Source organism: Typha latifolia, chromosome 12 (genome assembly GCF_019914945.1).
Source record: "Typha latifolia isolate L0001 chromosome 12, TyphaL0001v2, whole genome shotgun sequence".
Lineage (NCBI taxonomy): Eukaryota > Viridiplantae > Streptophyta > Magnoliopsida > Poales > Typhaceae > Typha > Typha latifolia.
The window spans coordinates 9,114,912-9,133,509 of NC_133097.1; the positions used below are offsets into that span (position 1 = coordinate 9,114,912).

Consider the following 18,598-nt stretch of genomic DNA (forward strand, 5'->3'; position numbering starts at 1 on the left):
ATTATTTTGTTTCAAACACTTTTACATTTTATGTAGAAATTGTTATATAATTAAGTAATATTTTATGTTAAATTATGAACTTATAACTTAATTATAGGCTATCTTATATATAAGCTAGACAACTGGACTAACTTTTCTAAAATTGAACTATATAACGCTTTAGTAGATATCAACCCTAACATTTACGAAATAAATTAGACCAATATAGCTGTGACCTCTAGATTTGTAAGACTAAACTTAGATAGATCATAAACTCGTAAGGTAACACTAAACTTAGACAAAGGGCTAATCATTCTCAATATATAGTTTAAACAATTGGGCCAGTGTCTCAACAACCAAATTACAAACGAGCTTAATTATAGAGCATATTTGAAATATTGGGCATGTGAAACTAAATGCATTTTTTTTTAATAATAGATAAATATCTTTGTATAAATAAATATAAATAATTTACATAAATAGAGATGCCTCTAAATTATATAAACATAATAATAAATATTTTACTAAATATCAATCCCAATTTTACGCGGGGAAATCGAACCGATGGCGGTTGGACTCAATCGGCTACCACCTAATAAACCTTTATCAATGAGGAGATAGCAAAGAGACCAATCAATACAAAGAGTCAGCTGGCAAAGGGCGGTAGGCACACACAGCAAAGAAGAAAACAAGAGGAAGAGTGGGTGGGCGTGGTCCCTTGCTTGCTCACCAATTCAAAGCAAATGTGGTCGTTGTGGAGAATCGAAAGATTTGGAGGAGATCTGGTCGGATCTTGCTTTCCATGTTGCGAGATTTTGTTGGGCTTCAGTACTCCCACTTTCCTCTCTTCCAATCTTTTAAAAGTAAGCAACTTTATACGACCAAACCTCTCTTCTCCTTTGTTGTTGTTCCTTTGCCTTGTGAATAGCTACAATGGCGATTGCTACAGAGACCCAGTTCCATGTCCTGGCTGTGGATGATAGTCTCCCTGATAGGAAGTTGATCGAGAGGCTCCTCAAGACCTCATCATACCAAGGTACTCTTAAATAGAAAACGAACAAGAATCAAGAAATCAAACATCAAAGGTTTTTGTTTTGATTCCTTTTCTGGGTTCTGCTTTGTTTGGTTCAGTAACTACAGTTGACTCTGGGAGCAAGGCTCTGGAGTTTCTGGGATTGCAGGTTGACAAAGTCAAAAAACTTCCCATTTCACCTGATCAACAGGTAAAAATGGTCGAGAACCTTTGGATATTTTTCATTTTTTTTGGGGGTGCTTTTTGGTGAATTGGGTTGGTTTTGTTTCTTTTTGCTTCTCAGGATATTGAGGTGAATTTGATAATTACTGACTATTGCATGCCTGGAATGACTGGGTATGATTTGCTCAAGAAGATCAAGGTAACTCGCAGTTGCCATCTTGAATTAGATTTCTTTGGTGCTTATTCATTTGTTTCAGTTTTTAAAATACATTGCTACGATTAGTTATTATATCATTCTAATGGAATTGCTTCACTGCTGAATTAGGGGTCATCATATCTGAAAGACATTCCTGTTGTGATAATGTCATCAGAGAATGTACCTTCCAGGATCAATAGGTGAGAATTTCAACATTTGTTAATTTATTGATAGATTTGCAGAGTAAAGAGTGAAATTTGAATGATTTTTTCACATGAGGCCACTAAATGAGGGAATTTAGTTACTGGGCAGCATTATAATTAAAATGTTGACAGCATTATAAGTTCATAACTACACAAGATGGCAGCTTTATCCTCAGCTTCACATTGAACAAACTTACTTTTTATAAGACTAATTCTTATATGCTACATGTTCATGCATTTCACATCATAAATCAGACCAGAGACATTTTGATCTGTGAAAATGATAAAATTAGTAGATTTAACTATCCAACCCGACACAGTTGAAGAAATGGGGGTGTTTGCGCTTTGGCTTTCAAGGGTGTAGGATAAGGCATTGTCGCAACTTGTGAAACACTTTCCAGTAAATAAGTAATCTATTTGTGATAGTTTTCAGATACCAATCTGACAAAAGAACTCAATGTTGCTTGTTATAAACTTATAATGTGTTAATTCAAGGGAGGAATATATGACAGTAGTCTTTCTTCTTTTTTCATGAATCAGATGCTTGGAAGAGGGAGCTGAGGAGTTTTTTCTTAAACCTGTGCAACTCTCAGATGTGAATAAACTCAAGCCCCACATACTGAAATGGAAATCAAAAAAACACTACCAGCATAAACAACTGCTGCAGAGCAACAGTTTGATTACTAGTAGCAGCAATAACAGCAGTAGCAACAAAAGAAGGGCCGCAGATTGTGGAGTTTTACCTGACAGGACAAGAATAAGACTCAACAGATGCCTAACAACATTGTAAGACATGCAATAAATCTTCTTTTATTTTTCATTTCTCCTATTTCCATCTTCTCTTTTCAATTTTCCTGCCAGTTTGTCACCGTGATTTCAATTCAAAGGCATCGTTTCTATCAGCATTTTAAAGCACAAACGGAGTGTGAAAGAAATAAAACCAATGAATTGCCCAGTTTTATGTCACAAAAGAGAACCTTCTCGAAGCTTAATTTGACTTATACTTATCTGATTCCAATAGATTTATGATACTCTCAGTGCAATAACTTGTAGGCGGATAAAAGAGCGACAAATTTGAGCTCGACGAGGATTTGAAATGAAAGCAAAATCTAATTCTTGCCTTGCTTCCTGAGACTTGCCCTGATGACTGTTCCTGCTACTGTTGCCGAAGCAGAAAGGATCATATGTGTTGGCCTACACAAAAGGAATGCAAGCCCAGTTCCTCTGCATGCATGCACTCCAGTATGTTGACCTTCAATCTAAGTTAGCTTGGAGAGTGATTGGTTCATCAGATTATTTACAGTTAGAACTCAGAATGATATGTTCTAATTTTGAGAAATTAATTTAGTCTATTATGTATCTCCTTTAAAAAAGAATAAAATTTTCATGTTAAAAAAAAATGTTTAAACGATGAGAAGATGATTACTTGGAATAAGAGTTCGCTTGCATTGCATTACATTACTCAGCTCCTTTTTTTTATTAAGAGTATATATTGAGAAGTATTCTGATGAAAGATTATCTGACTGCAGATATCAGTTACTCATTGCCGACTTTTACTGCTCAATGCTAAAAAGCAAACTCGGTAGCTTAGGATATGACGTCGCCGGCTTCAGTTTTGTTCGAATTAATTAATCTAACTCAATTCATGAGTTACAAAAAGAACACGCGATTTTTTATCGATTACTTTTATCTTGCATAGATATTTCTTACTATAATATTGAGTAAGATACTAGATAATTTTTGAACTATTTTAAACAATGATAATTATGATATATTAAATATTTCTTTTTCCCAATTATGTAAAAATCCCAAAGAACAAATGGAATAGTATAATTAATCAATAAAAAACACACACCATTTACATCCTCTAATCGTATCCACAAAATCTCCTACGTAATAATCAAATATTAATTCAAACTCGTAATTAAACTCTCCCTCCTCCATTACCTCTCCTTCCTCTTCCAAATCCTCCTCCTCGAAGCCAAATACTGATGAGCCTTCACCAAGCGCTTCCGAAACCGATCCAAATCCAACCTCACCTTCTGCCCATCCAAGTACACCTTCTTGGTCACCTCCCATCCTTTAGCATTCACGCTATCTGGGTCTCGTAGAACCGGGTCATTCTTCTCGTACTCCGCGTACAGCGAGCTCTCTCTCGGATGAATCTTGTACGCCGTGTACCTCAACCCCAGCTTGGTCGCCGGCTCGCCGTAGTAAGTCTCCGCCGCCCAGTCGGTTCCCAGGGGCACGATTTGCACGAACACCGACCCGGGCCGCATGAACAGGAAGTGGGTCATGGCTGCTCCGTGGACTCCGACCATGACGTTGCAAGAATCGAGCGCGCGGTAGATCTTGGCGAGCTCCGTGCTCCGCTCTGGTCGGAGGATCTCGACGGCGAAGCCCACCTCCTCCGCCGTCTTCGCCAGCTCGCTCTCGTTCTCGATCGCCCTCGACCCGTTTCGTGACATGATCACTAGCTTCGGCTTGTGGGTCTTGTGCGGGGCTTTGTACTCTGCCGCTTGCTTTTCTTCTTTGATGATTTGCTTGACCCTGGGCTTGTAGGCCTCGTCGAGCAGGCGGCGGAAGTCGCGGATGGTCTTGTTGCTCTCCATCTTGCTCGCATCAATCGTGAGCTCGTCGTGGATTTTGAGCCCGACGATAGCCTCGGGGAAGCAATGCGTCCGCCGGTCGTTGGCGAAGTCAATCGGGGGGTAATCCGAGAGCTGGGAGATAACGTACCCGTGTTTGGTCATCCACCATTCGTGGTACTCGAGCATGACGAAGATCACCTTCTTGTTAAACTTCTGCGAGGTGATGTAGAGAGGGATCAGGCCGTCGTTGAACTCGTGGTATACGTTGCCGGTGTACCCTCCGGTGGAGAAGAAGACGGCGGGGGCGTCGTGACGAACGTCGCAACTGTGGGAGGAGCTGGTCGGGTCGACGACGAGTGATTTTAACCGGAGCTCGTCGATGGTGCTCATGATGCTGGTCTCCCACTTGCGAGTGTAAGGCCTGATCATTTCGTCGAACAGGTTGTCGGCGGTGGCGGTGGAGGAGTTTGGAGTTAGGAGGAAGATGGAATTGGAGGCAGAGTGCGTCCGAACGTCGCCGCGCATGTAACAAACGTCGGTTCGAAAGGCGGTGCGATCGCAGCAGATGGTGTCGTTCGCCATGGACGTGCAGGGAGATGCCCAGCTCTCGTCTTGGCTTCTCCGTTGGAGTTCTCGTCCTTCCTCTGCCCCAAACGAGTCTGCGCATAGAGAAGAACATTTGCAGTTAATCTCCTGAAAGTTAGATAATTATAAATCAACTCCTGGTCCTTCTCAATTTATAGCAAGGTCTTATATGCAATTTTTTAATTAGAGAAGAGTATTTGCATTTTGAACCCTGTATCGTAGTTATTTCCAAACCAGACCCTTCTCTTGTCGGGTGCAAAAAGTGAAATCGCACTATTGCAATATTTTGCTTAAATATAAGGTGTTATATGTAACTTTTTCTTCAAATAATGAGAGAGAGAGAGAGAGTGAGAGAGAGAGAGCTTACAGAAGAAGAGTCTTGGGGCGAAGAGGAGGGTGAAGAAGATGAGAGAGAAGAGGAAGAGGAGACGAAGGATAGCGGCGTTGGACTTCCGGCAATGGCCGAAGTCTAAGAGACGGTGGAGCTCCGAAGAATCATGCAGTGGTTGCTTATTCTGCTGCTGCTCTAAATCTCCTTTCCTCTGCTGCTGCACGTAGTTACGGTGGTAATGCACCATTCCTGACTCTTTACTTCTTCTTCTAACAGTTTGGCTTACATCAATGGCTTGCAGTATTCTTACATATATATATATATACACATGGAGCTGGACAGGAAACCGTGTGCTAAGAAGTAAAGTTTTGACCATTATTATAATATTATTATGTATGGTAATAGTTTGGGGGGGAGTTGCGTGGTGGAATGGACTGCGTCAGAGACGTGAGGTTGCAAGCTAAGGCTGGAAGGCGGCGGAGAGATTATTTATGGTTGGTCGGGTCGGCGTCAATGGAGTTGGCTTCAAAAAATATAACAGGTAGATTTGATCGGTAGACAGCTTAAGCTTGGTTGTTGTTGCAAAAGGGGTAAAAGCGAGTGAGGTATCCGAGAAGCTATGCATGCCTTGCCAGTGGTTGCTGTTGTGGGCACAGCTGGAATGCTGAGTAGATTAGTTCGGTTTCCTTTTCTTGGAAGTCGTGCAACATAATTCAAGATACTGGGAGGAAAACAAATTATATAAAGCCTAAGATTATATGGATTAATCAATTAGGCGTGTCGATTTGCAAAGGAATCCAAAGAGTTAATAAAGGGAGCAAGTTTCTAATTTCTATGGATGAAATAGTTGGAAGCCCGAAGCCAGAGTTTGGAGCGAAACAATAAGAGACAAGGAAAGCCGCGTCCATAGCTGGCCGCTCTGACAGTGGAATACCCGAAACAGGAAAAGAGCCGTTGGAAGCCGCGATTTGATTTCTTTTTAGGACTTATTTTAGTTTTTAGTATTTTTATTCTTGGGGTTATTTGGAAATTTGGAACTCCTGCTGTGGATTTTAAGTCTTGGATTCGAATAAAAAGAGTATTTATAAGTTGCAATTTTGAAACGCCTTACAAGGAGGAGACCATAATTTTATAGATTCAGCGTAACTTTTTGATGATGTTTGCTGACTAAACTTGGGTCAACCAGCATAAGAAACGTGAGAAATGAGAATATATTGTAGAATAATCTATATTCTAGATTGGTTGACTCTCTGTAGAAACTTCTGTGAAAGAATTTAGCAATGACTATGAGAAATAATATTGTTGCTATTTACCTCAAATATGTATTGCATAAAATAGAAAGAACAAATTTACAACTGTTTTTACTGCCTACTCTGCCTCACAAATCAAATTCCCAAAAACTACACCAAGAGAATTGCCAGCATGATTTGTTTGATCTGTTTTCTTGTAACTTCTAGTTCTAGCTTTACATTACTACTACAATACAGTTGCATGGAAGGCTAATAATAGTTCAAGGTAGGCATTTGAGACTCGGAATTCTTAGGAAGGTTTGAATCCTTCTGCCCACCTGTAAAATATTAGCACTGCCATGCTCTGCAGCAAAAAAATTACTATTAGAGATGAATCAAACGACACATATGATACAGAAATGGAGAAGCAGAAGCTCAATCCGGAAGATAAACTTTGCACAGTTGATCATAAGGCGAGGCAAACAAGTTAAACTCTCTCCCCTTCAAGACCCATCACCGATCCCCAACATTCGCCGTTGCTCCATACTACAAGTCATTGTAGTTGAAGGGTAAGATTAAGAGATTCAGATGTGCAACAAGAAGAGATATGAACCTGACTTCTCCCATACCTTTTGCGGGTTTCTCTATCCATGGGCCATTCATGATATTCAAAATGCTACAAGCTTCACTGTACTCCAGATCAGGCAGCAACTTTGGGGTCAGCAAGAAACACCTGCGGGGAGGAGCATTGGAAGAACATGGCAGAGGTTATCCGAAGTGGTTTAATACTTTAGTGAGGACAGTAATTGAGACTAAGAGATAATATGTTACTCACTGTGGTGTATTTAGCTGACTGGCGGCTCGAACAAGTTGTTGAAACATTTTCCTTTCATTTATAGGATCCATCCCTAAGTTTTTCCTCTTAAATATTAGATCAAGGACTGCCATTAGACGACAAAATATGCATGATGGTGGTAACTTACCTTGATTTATCTCATCAACCACACGAAATGGGCAATTTGTGAGATCTTGAAGAGAAACAAGATAAAGAATGGTCGAGACCGAGCGTTCCTAGCAAGATGAGGTCCAACTTGATTAAGCTTAAAATTTCACAGGCCATATAGGAAAAAACTGGAACCTTACAATCATACCCCTCCGGATTGGTGATGAGCACTTAGCACCTGAAGCTCTCCTGTTTGCCTGTCATAAATAGCATCGTACAGGATAATGCCAGTAAATGAGATGTTGAAAATATCCAGGACACAAAAAGGGGAGCACGAGGCAGTACAATTAAACTTTGGAAACAAACTTATCCTTCAATATAGATACAACTTTGGATAATAAGGGGTCATTTGGCTTCATATATATGTATAAACAGCATCTATACATATAAAGTATAATATAAAAATCAGTTTGTAGTTTATGAATCCCATAAAATATCCTTTCCAAGGACTGGAATGGACTCGTGTCCAACATCTTGACATCTACTTCAATTAAATGGACACCAAAACACATTATCTCAACCTTTAATGGAAAGAAAAGATGGAAAATTTAAGGCCTTTATTTATATTGATTTATCTTTTAACATTATAAATGTTGCATCTTAAAACACGTGAAACCACACTGTGTCTAAATGTTTCTTCAAAAGCAATCATGTAAGAATATAAGAATACAACATCATATTGTTTTTCTAGCAGATTGTTATCAGGATATATCAACATGTAGATTAGACTAATTAGGCAAATAGTTTACTAAATAGCTTACCTGAACTTCACCTTTATGAGGATACCGAACTGGTCAAAATCTACTTCATGCTCATCTAGAAAATAATAAAATGCATTAATTTGATTCTAGTAATATGATCTTTAGTAACTCACAAGAAAAGAGAAAGTAAAAGAAAAGAGTGATACCCAATGAAACTTCTCCGGCAACAGCCATCTCTTGGAAGTTATGACTGAAGGTCTCATTTATTTTCGTAACAAGGTTTCGCAATGTCGGAAGCCACTTACCCTGCAAAGTGCATTTATTAAAACCAGTTCCTACACGAAGTCAACAGATAGATACTCTATAAAACAGTTAAAGAAAGATGTACAGGAAAAAGAGAATAAAAAAAAATCTAGTAAAACCTTTAAGGTATTTATATCACACAAGCATCTCTTCAGTTCTTTTTCATCTGCTTCAAGTTTAGTTGCTATGGCATCTATCTGCACAAGAAGACTCCAGAATGTAAGACAATATGCATGTAACCTAAGGAAGTGTTCATTTTATATACCTGTCGCTGCCTGCTTTCATATTCTTGAAGAATATTCTGATTAAGAAATAAAATTGAATTTGCTTCAGATAAATTGTCTTGAATAGCAGCTTCTAGCTCCTCAATGGTACCAGGCATCTGCAAATAGAAAGAATTATAACTCAACTTAGTAATTTGACTATTCCGAATTTCCAATTAACTAAAATGCAAAAAGAAATAAAATAAACCACCCGATTAATGTTTAGGATTTGATGCCCACATCAGTACTTAGATGATAGTAATACTATATCTTGCTAACTTGTCAACAAACATAAATTCTCCAAGGTTAAATATTATACAAAGCAAATGGAAGGAGATATCCCAACTCACTGTCTCCACAAAGCTTCGCATATATATCCATCACAGTGACTAGTATTATCAAGCAGCTAAATATATAATCTAAAGTGATCTCATAAACAAAAAATCATTGATCAAGGAAAAGAACTAACAAAGGCCCTTTTCATGAGTATTGGAAGATCAAATGACGGCTTTGGTAAAGATAATCAAAATGATGGGTTCTATACCTGAAGAAACTCTCGTGCAAGATCATCAGTTATAACAGCTACCGATTCAGCTTGACGCTTTGCATCATAGAGTTGGATTTTACAATGCTCAGTTTCCTTCTTACCTGCCATAAAAGTTAAAGAGGACAGAAATGTTAAATCACAATTAGGAGCACTGCAGACAGCATCCTTTTGTGCTTTTCTACACATATATCATTCTTGGAGTGTATTTCTACATGTATATATCGGTAATATTTAATTCAATCTTGCTAGAAAGGAGAATTGTCTTACAAAATTTAAGGGTTACTTAAAAACTTGCTATATAGTTATATCGTTAATGTGCATATCGTTAATGCTAGAACGGAAAATATCCAGCCACATGTCCCCTTTATAGTTGGACTAGCCTTTGAAGGAAAGATATTTAAATGCCTAGTAATGCTTTTCCTTATGAGATAATTATCCAACAGTACCAGAAAAGAAGAGCTTTTAAGGGGATCTTACAATTTTCATAGTGGGTGGCTGCTTGAATAGCAGACTTCTGATGCTGCTTAACATCCATCTCCATTTCCCTTATCTAACGCATGATTAAGTCAGGACAAACATACAGTACATAACCACAAAGGGATGAACAAGTATCTAGGAAATCATAGTTTGCAATTTTAGCAAAATCAGAAGAATGTATACCTTTGTATCAATCTCAATGGACATCAAGTTCTTTTCCATGAAACTCCATTTAAGAGCAACAGCTTCAATTAGTAAATTCTGACAAAAAAACATTAAATTCTCAGCATGCAAAATCTGTACAAGAATCCACTTGATTAAGAGATGCTTCTATCATTCCTTTAAAACTGTAGACAGATTCAAATGCAATAAGCATTGAAATTATAAGGAGCACAAATCTGCATCTTGATGCATCTAACCTTGATTTTCATCGCTATTTGAAACCGCTGCTCATTCAATAGTGCTGCTTGGTCAATGAGCTTTTTTGTACTTGACTTCAGGTCTTCCTCTTTGTTTATGTCTTCCAACTTTCTTCTCCTTATATCTGGAGAGACAAATTAAAAGGCATTGCAAACTACAGCTTAAAAACAATATAGAGAGCAAAGCTATGAGAGTAATCAAGGCGGCACATACCAACACGCCTTTGCATTTCTTGGTGTTTCTTCTTATCAGACTTAACATTTTCAATAATTTCCTCCTGGAAATTGGAAAGAAAAATAATATAACATGAAACTCATTAAGAAGACTTCACAGTAATGACTCACCCGCCGTTTGTGTATCTTAGCCATTTCATCTTCCAATTGCCTCTGTTCTTTCTGAAGCAATCTCAAGCTTTCTTCCATTTCAGCAATATCACTCTCTAGTTCCACCTTTCTAGACCTAAGTCTCTCTATGTCACCAATATCCAAATCTGTAGAAACAAATATCATCAACCAAAGGACCAATGAAAGCACATGATTTCTGCAAGAAAGCAGATATCAGGAAGGACAGGATTCTAAACATACTGCACTTAAAAAGGCGAGAAGGATTCACTTGCTCAACGCTTGCTGCCATGTGATCACCATATCTTGATTTGGACCACCGGTAATGATTATCAGGAGTCCAAAAATCCAGAATACCTAATTGTGATGCTTCATCTGCTTTCCGATGAGTTACATCGGAGCCAATGTACTAGATGCAGAATAAGAATGCTACTGAGCTCAAGATTCCATTACATGATATCAAAATTATTGAGTTATTATTCTTTCAATCATCTCGGAGGCACAAGAAAAGCAGTCAATGACCCCCCAAAAAAAAACCTATTAAGCATACCGAATATTCTAAAGCAGCTTGGCTTATCAACACATTTCTCACAGCATCAGGAGCATCAAATACTTGATCAAGCCGGGAATAAATCCCAATCTCTTGCATCTAAAACAAAAATAAAAATTACACACAATAAATCCAGAATATCTATAGAAGTTCACAGAAAGCATAAATAGGCAGCTAGTAGTATTACCTCATGCGTAATATTAAATGGTACTCTACTAATGCTCCTTTCTGCTACGTAGTTAAGAATGGGGACATCATATGATTTTAGATTTCTAACCAAGAAATCTCTATCAGAAGCATCCTGAGTAATGAAGGACTGAAAAATAAATGAAATACTTGTAAGACAGCAATTGACATAGAAGTTCCTTATACATATATAGCATATATCAGCCAGCTTGGTATAGAAAGCTACCCTACAAGACCTCATTTAGAACTACCAGCTAAATAGCATGCACAAAGGATTTCTTCGATAAAGGTGTTATTAGCTACAAGGAGGTGCACATGGGGGTGAGGGATGCTTTTGCAATGCAGTAGTAAGCTTTTGCAGGCTCAAGTAATGGAAATTGCTTTTCCTGTGATATTGATAAAGCTGCATATATCTTGCCCTCCGTGAATGTAGGGACTGAAGGGCACCAGACATAGATCTTACCCCCTTTATAGGAGAGGTTCAGATATCCCAAAAGAGAATGTAGAATTACATGATATAATAACTATTGCAACAAACTTTTCCTCAAATGTATGTAACAGGGAAAAACTACTACACCTTCCATATGTAATTTGGCACATGGTTTTCCAAGTAAGCAGCATGTGCTTGGTCTTGAACATTTACCTGCAAGACATAAAGGAAGAAAAGATATATCAAATTCTTTTACAAGCTCTGCAGAGAGAAGAAGTTGCAACAGCACATACCTCAAGAAGGACAGGCCCATATACTTCTTTCTTTAACTCACTACGATGTTCCTGCAACCAGCTATAAGCTTCAAATATTTTATCTGCACCAGTATTTTGTAATGCTAAAAGTAACTTATTATTCTTGCTCTCCATCTCCTTCAACCTGCCAAAAAGATTGCAGCTAGCAGGAACTCATGTTGAGAAACATCAATAATTTGTGCAATAAACTATCAGTAAAGAAACCAGCACCTCTCTGAACACTTCCTCAAGATTCCTCTCTCGTGAGCTAACTGTGATTCCTTCTCTTTCCTCCGCATTTTCATTTGATTTACCTCAAAATTTAGCTCCATAACTTGAGCACCGAGTCTCTCCTACTCATAAGAGGAAGTTAACTAATACAAAGACAACTAGAAGAAGCATTATAGAACCAAGCTGTAAAAAAATTGTATAATATAAGTGCAAAAACATGGATACTACAGCATAGTGTATATAAGGTAGTGAACTTACCATTTCCTCTCTCGGAGGTTCATAAGTTGCAAGACCTGCAAGTTCACTTTCAGCAGCAACTAGATCTTCCTTAGCTTTCGCGATCCTTCGTTGGCGGGATTCCTCCTGCCTTTTCAGATCTTCCATTTCATCGTATTTTGCTCGTACTTGCACCCCCTAGTAGAAAATAGAATCATTGCATTAAATAGTGGCTAGAACCTTGCACATATATGTTTCAAGTAAAAGTTAATCATACCATCTGGCATTCCTTCTCTATGGCATCCCTGCGATTATTTGCATTTTGGGTCATCTGATTGCTTAGTTTCTTGCAACTTGATTCTTGTGTAGCTTTCATTTTCTTCTGCTTTCTAGGAAAATAGACACACAAAAGAACTAACAATAAGATCTCAAGTAGTAACAAAAAATCAATTGATATTTAGAATCCAGAAGTAATTCCATGTCTGTTACCACTTCCACAAAATTAAGTAGCAATCTGAAATTATTAATATTTTCATTAAAGTGCACATAATATATTTTTTTATTTCTTAAGAACTCACTCAATGGGGCTTATAAGATCATTCAAAACTTTAGCTGCTTCATCCATTTTCTTCTTGCCAACAGCCTCCTGTTTTTGTGCTTCTTTATATTCCATTTTCTTCATATCATACTTTAGCCAAGGTAATTTCTTTCTCATCAAGTCAACCTAAGGTGAGACAATTTGTATCAGAGACCTTGCAGTATGATCAAAAGATCATGGATGAGATCCAAAGGTAAATAATAAATGCTGACCTTTGCCAACAGTTTCTCTCTCTGGCGAACACGCTCAACATCTCTTTCTTGTTCAGCATTAAGGGCTTTAAGCTGATTTAGTGTATCTCCATTTTGCTTGACAGCCTAAAAGGTAAACATAAGATTATCAATGAGCATGTTAAAAGAACACCTTTAAATAATTGTAAGAGTTGCAACAGGCAGAAGAAGCAAATATGGTTGGTGAAAGAACAAATAAGTTTAAGGCTTATATTTATGCAAAGAAAAGACCAGAGAAGGAAGTTAACTCTACGTTCATCTAAGAAACTCTTAATTATAATAACCATGAAACAATAAGAGGTTGGAAACATACCAATTCAAGCTTCTTCAATTCACGACTTTTTTCAACAAGTGCATGATGTTGAACTGGCAACTCAGGATTACCGACAGCTTTTTCAGTCTCTTCTAGAAGTTGAATTGGACTAAGCTTAGCAAACTCACATACCCGATCTTGAGGCAAGAACTAAAAGGAATTAATTAAGAAAATAAAAAAAATCAGCTAATATATGCATCAAATATTCAAGAGAACAGATAAATTGAAAGCTAAAATGCAAAACCATGAGGAGAAGATATACAGCAGGATGAATTTCCTAGAGCATTTCCTTCGATTGCAATATGCACTATGAAGGTTAAAAAATAAAGAGCTCAATTAATTGAAAGATTTTAGTTAATAAGAGAAGTCAGAGAAGGAACGGGAAATACAATAACAAGAATGTGGAATTCTTTTCAGTGAGTAGGTACAATCTGCAGTTTTGCACTCAACATAGAACCAAGATCAAAACCAAAACTCTACAACAGTGAGCAAGATGAATAGAATCCAGTACTAAAACCATTGGAAAAAGAAAAAAAAAAGGAAAAGACTTATCCTGACATGGCCTCCTCCTTATGTGAACCAAAGATGATAAATATGTATCTGAGGAGTAATTTCATTCAAAGAAAGATGCTTTGACAGGGAAGAAGTCATAATTTTGGAGGAAGTGCTCAGAAAAGGAATGATAGGACTTGACTAGACATAGTACCTATTCTGAAGGACTGAAACAAAGAAACCCTTTTAACTGACTCCATACTGTTGGGTCTAGAGGCTTGGTTTCCAATGTACAACGTCACATAAAACTCTAAAAGCACATCTTCAGTCACTAACCTGAGTTAGATTGTTCACTTGGATATTGAATTTCTGGATGACCTCAATTACATCTCTTTTTGGCACTGTTACACCTGACAGAAGCACAAGATTCTGCCTATATTCAATTAAACCAGAAAAACAAGCAATTATTGATAGATAAATTTAAACTATACAATTGTCCTAACAAAAAGGCAGACATCAACCAAAGACATGAAGCATCTGTTCTAAAACACACCATTGAGAACCCACTCAGACTTGTTGCGTGTATCAATCTTCCTCGTAATAGTAATAATTTCCTTGGCAGTATCGCCTCTCAACGATATCTTTATATATCCAGACTCCTCCCCCCTTTTCACAAATGCCCCTATACTCGACGCCCGTCCAAGAAGCTGCCCAAATTTCCAAACTTCACACCAAAACAAAACAATGCAGCTAGAAACAAGTTTGACCCAAAACTCAAAACGGCAGAAAGGTCAAACCTGCGGCTCTCCAGCAAGGCCGAGAGCAATGGCGCAAACCAAAGAGCTCTTCCCGGATCCATTCGGTCCAATAACGAGATTAAGGCGGGGGCCAGGCTTGCACGTGAGATGGTCATAGGTCATAAAGTTATGGATCTCAATCTCAACTATGTTCCCCGGAACATAATCGTCCTCTCCCCTAAAATCGATCCGATATATCGTCAGCGATCGACGAAAAGGGAGCAAGAAGAGAGAGATGCGGGATTTAAAATAAAAATAAAAATAGCACCTTTGGTGGAGCTTTAGGCGCTTGGCGGCGCGATGCTCCATCGCTCGACCTAGTCCCCTCTTTGGAGAAGGTAAAGCTTTCGATTTCTCTAATGGCGATGTGCAACCTGGGGTCTAGGGTTTTGCGAAGAAGGGAAAGATCGGGTACGACGGGGAGAGAGAGAGAGAGAGAGAGAGAGAGAGAGAGAGAGAGAGAGAGAGGGAAAAGAGGCGCGAACGCGCTAATGATGGAGGTATTGTACCAGGGAGAGCAGTGTTTTCTTTCTTAGATTTGGGCAAAGTGATTCATGGTAATAGATGGCCTATACATCCAGGAGCAGGAATTTGCTACGGTCACGATACTTGGCAGCATTGAATAGCCCTTTATTCTTAATCTTAGAAATTTTTTTTCTTTTTAGTCAGCAATTAATATTTAAAAATTATTGGAATCGAAAAATAACTTATATAAAAATTAATCGCTGTCCACGATGAGCGATTCAATTTACTATTATGTGTATTTAAATTTCAAAATAAATTAGAGACATCCAATAAATTTGTTATTATTACCTTGAAATCAAGTGCTGCTCTATATGACTATGTCCCCAGTCCACAAGGAGGAGTGGATTAGTAGAAAGAAATTTGAGGCCCATATCCTTCCTTCGGGTGCCAAATAAGATCCACTGCAATTTGGAATCTCCCATAAAAAGTTAACCGTCAACTCCCCCAAAGAACTAAAAGTCATCGAACCACATAATATGGCAATAGCCGCTATTGCCGCCGCCTCCAACTTCCCTCTCCCGCCAATCTCCCACCGTTCATCGCATCCCCACACTCCCATCTCCACCGTCCGATTCCGCCTCCATCTCCGCTCCCCTTGTCCCCACCTCCAAGTACCCCATTCCCGCCACCTCCGTCGCCTCCCACTCGTCCGATCCGCCGGCGACGGCGGCGGAGACGGACCCGGCAATTCCGGCGGCGGTGGCGGTGGGGGCGGCGAGGGGGATGACTCGAGCGGGAGGAATCGGACGGAGGCGTTTCTTGCGCTGGCGGAGCTGGGACGGACTCTGGAGTCCGTGCCGGCCGATCTCGCGGCGGCGATCGAGGCTGGGAGGATCCCCGGGGCGATCGTGCGGCGGTTCGCGGAGCTGGAGAAGTCGGCGGTGTTCCGGTGGCTGATGCAGTTCGGGGGGTTCAAGGAGCGGCTCCTCGCCGATGACCTCTTCCTGGCCAAGGTCGCCATGGAGTGTGGGGTTGGGATCTTCACAAAGGTGATTGCTTTTTTCATGTGGTAGGTTTATATCGCTCTGTTATATTTACTGCTTTGGATGATTCTTTTTTTTTTTTGATGTTATAATTTAGGCAGGGGATTGTTGATGTATAATTGACTCCAATTAACTGTTAGAATAATAAAAATCGCTTGCAATTTTTGCAGTCTGCCGCAGAGCTGGAACGGCGAAGGGAGAACTTTCTCAAGGAGCTAGATTTTGTGTTTGCAGATGTGGTATAATTCTGCTCGACTTGTTGTTCATTATATATGTCAATCTATTATTTTCGATCATACTGTTGGAACAAAGAGAAAATGCAACTTCTAATCTATGTACTGCAACTTTGATAGTTATCCTAGTGGCTTGTGACATCTAATCTAGTGACATTTTTCAGATTATTTGTTATCTTTGTGGCCATCTTGACAATACAACTGTCATTCTGTGGTTACACTGAATTCATCACCCTACCATCTTTATAATGGCTATTTGGCTAGATAATTCCGCTAAAGTGGTTTTCACAAAAGTCTATTCTGTAATGATTGTTATCATATCGATGTTTTAGATGCTGAAGAACTTTTGATTTACATTGTTATCATGAAAGACCATTCCACTATATGTTAGTTCTTCTTAGATCATCTAGATCTTTATCATTCCCTATTCGAATCGAGATTCTATGTTAACCCTAACGAATCTTTTCTTTGTTGGTTTTATTTTCACTGCTAACTAATAACACTTCCAGGTGATGGCAATTATTGCTGATTTTATGCTGGTCTGGCTTCCTGCTCCAACTGTTTCTCTTAAAAAACCTCTTGCATTAAGTGCTGGAGCAATTGCCAAGTTCTTTTACAGCTGTCCTGACAATGCTTTTCAGGTGATTTTTAGATGCTGGACCAATTGCATCCTAAACTTTCTTGTCAATTCTCAAACTGCATTTTCTTCATTTCTCTGAAATTTTCTTTCTTCTCTGTACTTAAAAATCCAAGTTCTTAACTTTCCTTGTAGGTTGCCTTGGCTGGAACATCATACTCATTTTTGCAGAGAGTTGGTGCAATTGCGGTAAAAGTTTTAATATTTACTTCTTTAGTTTTCTCTTCACATTTTTTCCCTATGGAAGAGCTATCTTCATCTTCTAATCTTCTTTCCCTTTTATGCATTCTGTGTAGAGAAATGGATCGAAGCTTTTCGTTGTAGGAACTGGTGCTTCCCTGGTAGGTTACTTTTATCTTGTGGACTCTTGAACTGCTTTATTATTTTCTTTTCCTTGAACTGATTTTCATAAATTGACATCAGTTACTTCATCAGTTGGTCTTGGTCTTTTTAGAAGTTCTATTGTTTGCACAAATAATTTGTGTACGAGATGCTCTAGCCTAACATAATGTTTACTATTAAGAAGTTTCATCATGTATATCATGCGTCACTAAATTGCTCTACCATATATCAGTCACAGTAGATTATCAGAGATCATTTCTGTGAGCAGACAGTCATAATATTAATTGATTTCATATTTTGCAGATTGGTACTGGTATAACAAATGCCTTGATCAATACAAGAAAGTTCTTTGACAAGGACTTTGCTGGTGAAGCAGAAGATGTTCCGATATTATCGACAAGCGTTGCTTACGGTGTCTATATGGCAGTTTCGAGCAACCTTAGGTATGAATACATTCAATAATCCTTACTGAACTTCTCTACTTTGATGTGTAGTATTCACGATTAATCTAGTTTTGCTTCAAGCTTTTGTTTACCATATATATTTCAAATCTCTAGTTTCTCATTCCTCATCATCTCCCCATGATCGGAGCAAATATGAATATTCAATCTGTTGCCTTGTACTTCTCTTAGGCTTTCTCATGCCTTACATTCTAAAATTTACTGACGAATCGATTGTCGGATGCAATAGGTATCAAGTACTCGCCGGTGTAATCGAACAGCGGATCTTGGAGCCTTTGCTACACAATCAAAAACTCGCGTTGAGTGCACTGTGTTTTGCAGTTCGTACAGGGAACACATTCCTGGGATCCTTAATGTGAGTCCACCTGCCTCTAACTTAGAATTAAGAATCTTATAATACAAAATTTTAGCTTAACAAATTGATTCTACCTGCGTCTAAACTTTGAACTATATTCTCTTAATCAGGTGGGTTGACTATGCCCGTTGGATAGGTATTCAGAAGATTCGTGATTAGGGTTCTCTCCCTTGATTACGGTCCCCTAGCTGCAAGAAGGGTTGTCCATCTATTCAGGCAATTACAGAGTTGGTGGTTACTCTTCCTGTTCAGTATTGCCTATTACTTATGGGGGACAAAGTTTGTATAATATGCTTTCATGTATTCATCGTTGAAATCAATGGAAGTTAATTTGTCAATTTATTACGAGGTTATGCACATGC

At 38.7% G+C, this 18,598-nt stretch overlaps 4 protein-coding genes across 6 annotated transcripts; 2 read left to right on the forward strand and 2 right to left on the reverse strand.

Annotated features, from left to right (window-relative positions):
• The first annotated feature begins 654 nt into the window (after window positions 1–654).
• LOC140798390 (two-component response regulator ORR9-like) lies at window positions 655–3,029 on the forward strand. 2 transcript variants are annotated; one of them, XM_073152198.1, is made up of 7 exons: window positions 655–842; window positions 929–1,015; window positions 1,111–1,202; window positions 1,296–1,373; window positions 1,500–1,570; window positions 2,114–2,359; window positions 2,627–3,029. In XM_073152198.1, exons 1-7 carry the CDS (start codon window positions 782–784, stop codon window positions 2,649–2,651), a joined length of 660 nt encoding a protein of 219 aa, XP_073008299.1. In that variant the 5' UTR covers window positions 655–781; the 3' UTR covers window positions 2,652–3,029. The 2 variants fall into 2 exon arrangements, with proteins under 2 accessions (XP_073008299.1, XP_073008300.1); XM_073152199.1 differs by lacking the exon at window positions 655–842 and having other exon boundaries at window positions 851–1,015.
• A 344-nt stretch (window positions 3,030–3,373) lies between these two features.
• LOC140799350 (xylan glycosyltransferase MUCI21-like) lies at window positions 3,374–5,460 on the reverse strand. The gene is made up of 2 exons (XM_073153657.1): window positions 5,117–5,460; window positions 3,374–4,823 (listed from the first exon to the last, which is right to left on the reverse strand). The coding sequence occupies exons 1-2, from the start codon at window positions 5,454–5,456 to the stop codon at window positions 3,517–3,519; spliced, it is 1,647 nt and encodes a 548-aa protein (XP_073009758.1). The 5' UTR covers window positions 5,457–5,460; the 3' UTR covers window positions 3,374–3,516.
• A 917-nt stretch (window positions 5,461–6,377) lies between these two features.
• Window positions 6,378–15,244, reverse strand: LOC140798834 (structural maintenance of chromosomes protein 5). 2 transcript variants are annotated; one of them, XM_073152912.1, is made up of 30 exons: window positions 14,969–15,244; window positions 14,701–14,878; window positions 14,457–14,610; window positions 14,240–14,313; window positions 13,412–13,561; window positions 13,081–13,185; window positions 12,849–12,994; window positions 12,548–12,659; window positions 12,313–12,468; window positions 12,055–12,176; window positions 11,824–11,968; window positions 11,678–11,743; window positions 11,102–11,230; window positions 10,915–11,013; window positions 10,608–10,773; window positions 10,368–10,513; window positions 10,237–10,300; window positions 10,023–10,147; window positions 9,787–9,864; window positions 9,604–9,676; window positions 9,124–9,227; window positions 8,582–8,698; window positions 8,436–8,513; window positions 8,220–8,319; window positions 8,074–8,128; window positions 7,461–7,509; window positions 7,293–7,380; window positions 7,145–7,217; window positions 6,939–7,042; window positions 6,378–6,855 (listed from the first exon to the last, which is right to left on the reverse strand). In XM_073152912.1, exons 1-30 carry the CDS (start codon window positions 15,007–15,009, stop codon window positions 6,797–6,799), a joined length of 3,156 nt encoding a protein of 1,051 aa, XP_073009013.1. In that variant the 5' UTR covers window positions 15,010–15,244; the 3' UTR covers window positions 6,378–6,796. The 2 variants fall into 2 exon arrangements, with proteins under 2 accessions (XP_073009013.1, XP_073009014.1); XM_073152913.1 differs by lacking the exons at window positions 14,701–14,878; window positions 14,969–15,244 and having other exon boundaries at window positions 14,240–14,332; window positions 14,457–14,578.
• Window positions 15,245–15,567: 323 nt separating this feature from the next.
• Window positions 15,568–18,581, forward strand: LOC140798837 (protein RETICULATA-RELATED 4, chloroplastic-like). The gene is made up of 8 exons (XM_073152917.1): window positions 15,568–16,214; window positions 16,379–16,447; window positions 16,951–17,082; window positions 17,214–17,267; window positions 17,375–17,419; window positions 17,724–17,863; window positions 18,111–18,236; window positions 18,347–18,581. The coding sequence occupies exons 1-8, from the start codon at window positions 15,702–15,704 to the stop codon at window positions 18,393–18,395; spliced, it is 1,128 nt and encodes a 375-aa protein (XP_073009018.1). The 5' UTR covers window positions 15,568–15,701; the 3' UTR covers window positions 18,396–18,581.
• The last annotated feature ends 17 nt before the right edge of the window (window positions 18,582–18,598 follow it).